Below are 10,472 nucleotides of genomic sequence, written 5' to 3'. Positions count from 1 at the left end.
TTTTTCAAAGAATGGTTTAGCATTTAGCTTCAAAATTTTGAAAGGGATTTTAATCCAAAGTTTGACCGAACCTGAATAAATCAAGTTGCCTACGTACCCCTGAAGAGGTGGGGATCAGGTCCGACGTAGTTCGGGTGCATAAATGCCCCGGGTTTATAATGTGTTTGAAAAAAAGTATTGGCTTTAAATTATTGGCCCAAAGGGTTCTCAAAAGGATTTTAAAATGTTAGGATTTTGGCTATTAAGGCTCAAACGTCCAATGATGGCCTCCTGATGTATTTGATGTACAAGCTCTTTTGCTTAAGGTTCAAAGACTTAAAAATTTTCTAGGAGTCTGACGGCATGCCAGGCAAAACTTCAACCACTGTGCTTCACTCCCATCTTGAAAATCTTAAATTTATGCTCAAGATTCCACAACTCCTTATCTCTTTTTTTTTCTTTTTTTTTAGGGAGGCTTAAATTTATCATACAACTTCCTTGCCAGAAAATTTTCTCTCAATATTTCATCAGCTCCACAAGATGTCTGATGTTTCACTCTTTAAAATATTTCTCTTCAACTGGATGTCTAAAGACAATGAAGTCTTGCTTTGCTCAACGACAAGGCATTCCCCTGGTTTATCCTTATAGGATCAAGCAAGACTACCTCAAACCCCTCTACACAGGTTTATCAATTCTTTGCGCTCCTCGGGAGATAAAGTTTTGCCACTCCATCCTTCTCGAGTTTTGGATTTCGATACCACTATCAATGGCTTCGATTTCTTCTTCAAGTGGCTATGCTCGACGCTCTTCCTCTCGTTTGATCATCTTTCAGATCTCGAGGTGAATTTCATCTGCATTCTCATCCGAGAAGGGGGTCTTTAGTTGTTTAAACATTAGATCTAAGAGTGAATCATAAACATTGAAGATACAGAACCAAATGCTATATTGAATTGAAAACTTTGAAGTACATAGATGACTCACAGACACGCCTCTATGGGCCTTACATTTGATTTGACAGAAAATAAAACACTGACTCTAAATACGAAAGACTGACAGACATGACACTTTTTCTTCTTCTTTTTTTTGGTGTCATTGACACTACCAGACTCACCAACTTTCAACCTAGGAGTTGGTATAAACTTCACAAAAAACAAATCTAGAAACAAGATACTTGACATATGACTCTTGAAACATAACAGTTGAACAGAGGTGAGGACTTGGCACTGAAGTTCACAAGTAGCACGCCTTCCTCCATGATAATGCTGGCTAAGGAGTTCGACCCTGGTTCAGAAACCTTGGAAAGGGTGGTCCTTTGAAGTCCTGTTGACTTGGCCCAAATTGTCTTTGAAAACTGGCTGGTGACATCACCTTCTCTGCCTGAACATTCTCAAGATATTCAAACTCTGACATTTTTTCTTTTCCCTTCAACTTATTCTCTGGCTCTGGAGTGACATAAGTGACGGGATCTCTGGGAAGTTGAATGGTTTTTTCAAACGCCTGGTTCACAAAAGCATAGATTTCAGCAAGAGCAGAAGAGTCTTTCTCTATCCGGCTCTGTATTGCATGTTTCAAAGCTAAACAATTCTCTGTCAGGTGACCCGGGCCTCTATGATACTCACAGTATTGATCCATCCTCCAATTGTTGGGGAATGGTTCAGGCACAGGTTTAATATCTGGAAGCCTCAAACAACCTTCACTGACCCATTTCTTCATGATGACTATAAGAGAACAAGGCATTTGAGTGAATTCTCTTTCTCGTTTCTGACCCATCTTTTCTTCCTCTATCACTGGCTTCCTTAAAGGTTGGTGAGAAGGTCCAACATTCTTAACCTCCCTCGGAGCAATGAAAGCCTGTTTAAGAGGTTGTCGAGAAGGTCTAACACTTCTAACTTCCTTCGGAGCAATGTAAGGCTTTTTCCCATTATGCAAATCAACATATCTATCAAGGATTAAACTCTGAACAGATGCCTCTTCTGTCATAGTACCCATATCCACAAGTTGCTTTGGAGCAGAGTCGCATTTAATGGACAAGTGCTGCATCTGAATTTTCATCTCCCTTACTTCCTCAGTTAGCATAGACATCTGACCAAAGAGCTTGACCATCCAGCTTTCCATTCTGACAAGTGTAGTCTTCTCAACAGATTCTTCTACAGATCGGGTGCTTGATGGGATCAGTTGGGTCTCAGAAATAGGGTGAATGAGAGATGCAGGGTCCAAGATTGGTCCTTCAGTAGAAATGACATTTATCGAAGCTAGCGGCAGGACAGCATGAACATCGAAAGGCTCTTCAATAGTGAGCTTGTCTTCATCGATCATATCTTGCACTTTATGCTTCAGAGTATAACATTTATCAGTCGTATGACCCGAACCACGATGATATGCACAAAATAAATCCTTTTTCCAATTCTTAGGCAGAGGGTTAGGTAGGACTCTTTGTTCAGGCAATTCGATCTTGTTGTCCTTGATCAATCTCCTGAGAATGTAGGATAACGAGCAAGGAAGCGGAGTAAACTTTCTTGTTTTCTTTTCTGCCGTCTCTTCCCCTTCCAATACTGTTTTGACTGGAGTCCTAACAGAATTGACATTATGTACCTTCTTTGGCTCGACCATAGGTCTTTTCCCTTCTGTGATATCAGATAAAGTCTTGGACCTCAGGCCTTTTACCAAAGCATCTTCAGTTTGAGTTCCCGTCTTTATCAGATGATCAAAACTTGTGTAGTGCTGAGGTGACATGAAATGAAAATATTCGGAGGATAGGCTCTTTACTACCAGCTTGATTTGATCTGCCTCTGAGAGTGTCAGACTCAATTGCGCTAACATTCTTTTCCATCGCCGGATAAAAGAGGTAAAGGTCTCCTGCGGCCCTTGTTTCAACTGCTTCAAATCCCTCTTCGTAACCTCTATTCCGTCCTCCATCGAAAATTGCTCGACAAGTTTGTTTGCTATGGCCTCCATAGTTCTGACTTCTTCTGGTTTCAGGCGCAAGAACCACTGTTTTGCGATTCCCACAAGGGACACAGGGAATAGGTGTGCCATCTGCTCGGGGTTGAGTCCATGTTGTTGGGAAAGCTTTATGAACCATCCTACATGACCCCGAGGACACCCAGTCCCATCATATTTATCTTAGTCAGGGGTTTTGAATTTGGGTGGCAGAATAGCCTCAGGAGGTATCATAAACTCAGAAATGTCGAACTTCTTTGGCCCCTGAAATTTCATATTCTCTACATCTTGAGCCAACTTTCTAAACTTGCCGTACATCTCCTTCTCTAGCTTGTCATATATCTCTTTCTCTTTACTGACCACAGGTACACAAAATTCTTCAGCATATTGTTCATCTTCTAAATTGATTTCAAAAGGTGAAACAGCTGGTCTGTTCGAATCTGGAGACGCAACTTGAGGAAATTGGGGTACTGGCCTTCTAGAATTGGAGGCCTTGTCAGTATTCTGAACTTTCAAATGGGTAATCTCTTCCTTCATGCTCGCCATGTCGCTAGTAAGATTTCTCAACATCTCTTGAATGGCTACCATAGGATCAACTGGGTCAGCCATTGAATGAACCTCTGGTAATTCAGACAACTCAGACAAAGAGAGTAAAGGTATTCTCGATGTAATGAGAGGATCAACTGAGTCTAGATACAGAAGATGGTCTAACCAAGCAGGTTTGGCTTAGTTATCTCTTTTGAGGGTGATAACGACAATTGCTCACCTTAAGAATCCTGAAATTGAGGTTAAAACACTAGGATAAATGAATGATAATGGGGATAAAATATCCTCTACAAATAGAGACAAGAATAATCCTGAACATGTTTGAATTACAAAACAGGTAAGTCAATCTATGAAGGTCAAAGAAAGGTAGGCACTGATAACATGACCTACACCAACAGGATCTCAAGGAATCTTCAATTTATCCCTTTAAGTCTTTTTGAGATATGGCTGCTCTCTTTTGGGGTATGAAAAAATTAAGAATGATAAACACCCCTAATCTAAATGAGTTTAGACCTCAGCAATAATCATGCACTTGCAACAGATAGGCAAGATTTAGCTAATCCATCAATGATCATGATATAAGAAAGATAAATCTATGATGAAAAATATGAATTAATTATATGTACAAAAGATCAAAGAAATAAATAATGACTAAAGTTAAGAATCTGATGATAATCCACAAATGGATAAACAGGAATAAACAAAAGTATCACGATACAACAAACTCATGGTTATCCCTGACTTTGGAGAATAGCAGTCGTGCTAAAAAAAATGTTCCAGGTAAAATCCGACAGCATAACAGCTATACAAGAAGGTCGAAGTAAGGTAAACTCATGGTTTAGCTAACTATAAAGGATAGCGGTCATGCCAAAATATTCTGGATAAAATCTGGCAGCATAACGACTAGACAAGAAAGTCCAAGTAAGGTAAGCTCATAGTTTAACTAACTCTAAAGGATAGCCGTCATGCTTAAAATATTCTGCGAAAAATTCGGCAGCATAACAACTAGACAAGAAAGCCAAGGTAAGGTAAACTCATGGTTTAACTAACTCTAAAGATAGCGGTCATGCTCAAAATATTCTAGACAAAATCCGGCAGCATGACGACGCTAGAAAGGATAACCACAACTCAACCAAAGTTATATGAATAACGGTGGTAAGATAAGCTCGGAATATGGTTACCAAAGAAAGGTGACCAAATGAAGGACCGACTAACGGTGAGAACACATGACAACGGGTCAAATCCTATAAATAACAGATCGAATGACAGATCATGGCCAAGGTAATGGCAAGCAAAAGCCACTGACTAGATCTAGATCTGAATAAAGAATAGATATAACCAATTGAAAAGAATAAGGAACTCTAACTAAGAGGAGAGCCCTAATACACATAATCAGTATATATATATATACACACATATATCCTAACCAGGGGCACCAGCTCTAATCTAATCTAACGGAGTCGAGAAAGTCTCGACTCAAGACAGACTGATGAGTGTGTGTACTAGGACCGTGTTGTAGCCATATAAAATGAACTACCCTAGTCTACAAAGGGGACAAGGCTCCTAACTCTAGGCTCCACATGTGTGAGCAACACATGTTCGACCCTATATGAATGTAATATACTTATATAAACACGGGTACTTCCTAGTTAGGTTTCACTAAGTCAGTAAGTATATACATAATATATAAAACAAAGTAGGGCTCCGGACTCAATCTACTGGGTACTATGCGTATGAAACATACTTAATATGTATAACAAAAGTACGCCCAATGTTATACATAGTATGCTTCATTGCTCATCGGCTGCTGTAAACACAAGTACGCCCAGTGTTTACGGCTGCAGCACCGGCGCATAGCTTGGAAATAGATTCAACAGTACCATCAGGGTGTAATGACATCCCAGTCGGGCACGCATTGAATCTATCCCGTGGAGCCAATAATGAAAACAAATAAAAAACAATGAAAGGAATAAAAAATATGATAATGCATGATGTGCAGTGTGTGAATCCCTTGTTTTAATTACGCACCTATCTGGTACCCCTGGATTCTAACGATAGAGTTCCCATTTAAAATGATTTTAGCTCAAATTTCTCCAAAGTTAGTAAAGATGGCATTTTTAAAGAGTTAGGCAATGTTCCAAGAACTCCCCAGCAGAGTCGCCAGCCTGTGGACCCCGATCCTGAGGACGAGGCCGAGGGACGCGAGATCCCTCCTGCAATCCTCTAAGATCTCCACAAAGTGAAGGAGAGCTCTGCCAAGGAACTCTCGAAACTGATGCCACCCTCATAGCATAGCTCGAGTGGCGATATAAAAAGAAAGAGATATGTCTTGATCCGGAGCCAGGGCTCGAAACCGAGACATACCTAAAATAAACTCAGAGTCGCCATCCATGGACACGCCATGGAACCAAAACAAATGCTCTGTTTGCAATGGATAACCAGAGATACAAAAGGTCCGTGCCTGATGACGAATGGAGAAGGTCCGAAGAGCGCCCCCAATTCGCCCGAGTGCGAACACTTGGTCTCTTATGCCATTTATTATTAACCTCGAAGAGTTTTGGGCAAAAATCATGTGAAATGGGAACGATCCTCAGGAATCGTCTATCTAAGCATGCATTTCCTGAGAATAGAAATAATAAGCACACAAAAAATAAATGAAAGAGGTGTCCCCTAAGCATAGCTAGGTTATGAGTGATATACCTAATGGGTGTCTAAATTCTGATGTGCAAACACATGCATGCTACAGCTAAAGGTATAGTCCTGCGCAAGAAAGTAAGAAAACACAGCAAAATATACAATATAACAAAACAACAAATCCTAAGACTCTAAAGGATTAGCCCGAGTCCTCGGATGGTCTGATGTTCATCCAAAGAAGCCTACGTATCCCCGCCTCCACGAGAATCAAGGCAACGTAGTTCTTCGCACCTATTCTAAACTAGGATGCCTAAGACACCTAGACCTCTATCCTAGACTCGATCTAAAAGACCGGACTAGTTATTAAAGTTTATTATATGATTATTTAAATTCCAGTGAATTGTAGATTTTAGGACACCCTATATGCCCTAACTAAATGCAGGTTAGCCCTAAGCTAATGCAAACGGTTCTTACAACCTATGTGTAACTAGGCTGTGCGCCCTAAGGAAAACAATAGGATTGCTAACGTATCCAAGACCTAGTCATCAGTCGGCGATGTGAATCGCCAACTAACCGGACGGAGGCACTCCTATAACTCTAGGACAAACCCCTAACTCTAAAACAAGCACAAACAAGCACACAACAAATCAAAGACGAACTCCTAACTCTAAAACCCTCTATCTAGGACAAACTCCTAACTCTAGAGGAAGATTTTTGTTAAAAACAAGGTTTTAAAGTTGAAGGGTTAAAGCATTTTTTTATTTACAAAGTTTGGCTGGACTTGGGATAAAGATCCCAAGCTGCACTACGTACCTCGTAGAAGAGGATCAAGCCAACGTAGTTCGAAAATCGAACTCGCCTACTACGCTTCTAAAAGAAACACTCAACACTTAAGATTTTTTAAAGGTTTTTTATGTTTTTCAAATGTTTTTGATATTTTTAAAGTTTTCAAATGTTTTTGAGATTTAAATTTCTAATGTTTTTGGATTTTAAAGCTTTTCAAATGCTCTTAGATTCTTAAATGTTTTCACCCTTCAAGAGAACACGCAAGCATAACCACAAACTAGGGCAAAGCCCTAAATCAAAAGGGGAAACCCCGAACAAACAACAAGCGTCTCAAAAAGACAAACCACAACACGTAAAGAAGTGTCCCAAGAACAGAGAAAACAATCTAAGATCCCAAGCAGGGAAGGCTCTATGTGACTGAGTTAGTCTCAAACAAGGATGAATGACAACAAATCTAAAGGCGAACTACTAACTAACACACTAAAGAAAAGAGCACGAATGAGTCAGAGACTCACTAAAAACACTACCAAGAAAGGGGTAAAAATGAGTCAAAGACTCGCCAGGAGGAAGGGTTATTCTAACATGAGGCTAGATAAGCCTCCTAAAGGGGAAACTCTCTTATATGAGACAAGGCTTGTCTCCGAGACGTAAATGATGTAAAAGGGAATAAGAGACCCCGTGCACATTTGGCAAAGGTAAAACACCCAGCCGGGCCGGACAGCTACTTAGCCTTAGGGTGCAACAAATGTGCGCCCAGTACCCCATAAGGGTAGGAGTATGAAGCCAAGCCGAGTAGGGAGTTCTCCCAAAAACCAAACGACGCACAAAGAGGAGAACTAGCGAGAGAAATGAGACCGGGCGGGTCTCCTAGCCACACACAAAGATGGGCTCCAAAGGTTCCTAAAGGAATTTTGAATCCACAGGCTCTTTAGGAATTTCGAATTCTTTTGGGTTTGTGGAAACTTTTAGAGTTTTCTTGAAGATTTTATTATCTGAAGGTATTTAGTGTGTTTGGTAGCTTTTAAAGTTGTTTATTTAGAAGGTTTTAGTTTCACTTGAGATTTTTAGTGGTCTTTTGCTTAATGGCTTTTAACGGATTTAGAACGGTAATTTTAATGAGTGAATTTTGGGTTTGTAGCTTTTAGGTTGGGTGTATTTTAGATTAGTGTCTTTTGATCTTTGTTTGGAAAAGGACGTTAATACAAACATGTTTTGACAATTCCACATATTCGACAAAACATTGACCATTAAAAGATCTAACAAACGCAGCCCACTAAAACTGTCATAACTCTTTAACCACTTGGCCAAATTGAATGTGCGAACATGCGTTGGAAAGATCGTTGAAAGGGTTACAATTTTGTAGTTTACCATTTTCTGTGGTTCTATCGTTTAGATGCTCAAAATGTGGTCACAAGACAGGCAGCCAGCACTATAGCGGGAATGATATTGGCACCACCATTTTTTTGTCTTATCATTTTTTGTCTTTTAATAAATAATGGGCTATGATTACCACTTGGGAACATAGGTGACTATCAAGTTGAGAAGGGTTATGATTATCAAATTTGACTATCAAAATAGAAAGTGGTGATTATCATTTCTTGTCTTTTTCAACTTAGAAAGGGGTTGTGACTATCAAGATGAGAAGGGTTAATTTATAAATTTGGAAAGGGAAGGGGTGTTGATATCAAAAGAGTATGCTAACGGCTGTTTGGGAGTGGAAAATATACTCTAGGGGCTGTTTTGGTAATGGAATTTGCAATCCAAGTTGCTGTTTGTTGGTGGATTTTAATTTCCAAAGAGGATTTGTTGGTGGATTTTATGTGCTTTCGAATTGGATTGTGAATAACATTAGGTTTTACATTTTGTTTTATTTTTTCTTGAGAATTAATTTTTAAGTAGGATTCATGGTTTATCCCTAAAAGAACCAAAAATTCTTAGAGTTCAAGGATCCAAAACTTCCTCCTAATTCCTAATTATGTAATCGTAACTAGATTTTAATTAAATAAGAACATATGATTAAGAATTTCAAAGAGGCACTATCATGCAAAATTTAAACATACAAATAGAAATTAATTATAAAATAAAAAAGACATACCTGGATTTATAGAGGATTCAACCAACGATGAAAGAAAATGAATTTGATCCTACTATAATTCATTCTCAAAGATTTTGGGTTTCAAAGGGGTTCCATCACAAGAATTCGAGATTCGACCACAAGAGGATCCCAAATCCAAACAACATAAAAGCCCCAAGAGTTGAAGGAAGAAAAGGGATTATACTACTAAGGGTTTTTAGGCCCAAAATGCACCAAGGAATTTTGCAGCAAGGATAATTCAACAAGGAGAGAGAGAGAGAGGCTGTTGTTGAAGAGGGGAGAGATGAGCTCAAAGGCTGAGAGGGCTGTTCGGTCCCCAACTCTGAGAAGGTTACCCTCCTTTTTTTTTTTTCTCAAGAGGTGGTGTCCCCTTAAATAAAAGAAGAGATGGCAGCCAAAAGAGTTGCTTCTTTCTTTTTATTTTTTTATTGTTTTTTAATTGCTATCCTCTTTTAACACCACACCTCTTCCCACGTTAAAAACAAAAAAAACATGTGGCACCCCCACCTAAGGAAAGGAAGAGATGCTACATGCCTTTTATAAATTATTATTTTAAGAACACCACATTCTTTCCCATATTAAAAAAACGTATGGCTCCATGCAAGGAAAGAGAAATATTTTTCAACATAACATGCTCTTTATAAAAATATGGGAGAAGACTCAACTATATATTTTTAAAATCCTTTTGTATAATGGTGAGCAGTAACCCAAGTGGTCTTCATCATAGCAAACGAATTTTATGCTATTGCAATCACTCGGAATTCCACTTTTGAGTGTGAATACAATAATAACAAATTAAGACTACATTGTTTTTGATGGGCCCCACACATGTTCTAGCCGAATCTCTTATTGTGACTAGAATTAAAAAAAAATATATATATAGCAGGCCCTACTTCATAGGATGATCTAAACCATTCATTTGATGGGCTATCATGTTTTAATGGGATGCACTCCTTTAATCATTCCCTTGAGATGATCCAAACCGTTCATTTGATGGGCGACAATTTGTAAGTATGTTGCATTGCCAAAATCAATTCCCTATGACGATCCAGACCATCCAATTGATGGATCCCAACCTAAGCAGGTTGTGCCCTCCTAAATCATTTCAATGGCCTGATCCGAATAACTCAACTTGATGATCATAACAAAATTGGTTGTTAAAACGACTTCTCTGAGATCTTGACCGTTCTCTTGATGGTCATCTTTAGGCGTTGGATCGAAGTAGGTTCAAAACTCATTTTTCACTAAAACAATGCGCGGGTCCCCCTGTTTGATCCAAATCTAAACAAATGCTCAAGGCGGGCCCATCAAACTGATCCAAATTCTCTTTTGCTCGGATTCTCATGAATAACCCTTTTCAACACTTAGTGGAAAAATGCAAAACATGGCGGAAATGATTGGATGGGGTTTCCCCCAAGCATAGCGAACTTGGGTCCGGTCAAAATGGGGTGTCTACACTCACTGGAAACCCAGTTCACAAAACTTGGGTACT

General features: G+C 39.2%; 1 protein-coding gene across 1 annotated transcript; it reads right to left on the bottom strand.

The window, feature by feature from the left end:
* Positions 1-905: 905 nt before the first annotated feature.
* On the bottom strand, positions 906-9,311 carry LOC143859737 (uncharacterized). The gene is made up of 2 exons (XM_077370396.1): positions 8,981-9,311; positions 906-3,695 (listed from the first exon to the last, which is right to left on the bottom strand). Exon 2 carries the CDS (start codon positions 3,013-3,015, stop codon positions 1,246-1,248), a length of 1,770 nt encoding a protein of 589 aa, XP_077226511.1. The 5' UTR covers positions 3,016-3,695; positions 8,981-9,311; the 3' UTR covers positions 906-1,245.
* Between the last annotated feature and the right edge of the window lie 1,161 nt (positions 9,312-10,472).

The sequence above is a fragment of the Tasmannia lanceolata genome, unplaced genomic scaffold, assembly GCF_043159265.1.
Source record: "Tasmannia lanceolata isolate RefF3 unplaced genomic scaffold, GAP_Taslan_0.1 ptg000003l, whole genome shotgun sequence".
NCBI lineage: Eukaryota > Viridiplantae > Streptophyta > Magnoliopsida > Canellales > Winteraceae > Tasmannia > Tasmannia lanceolata.
Note: the sequence above shows the minus strand (reverse complement) of the source record. Positions and strands in the feature narration are given on the sequence as shown.

What these genes read in the sequence shown, in the direction of transcription:
- LOC143859737 (XM_077370396.1), bottom strand. Translation starts at nt 3,015, where the DNA reads ATGGCACACCTATTCCCTGTGTCCCTTGTGGGAATCGCAAAACAGTGG.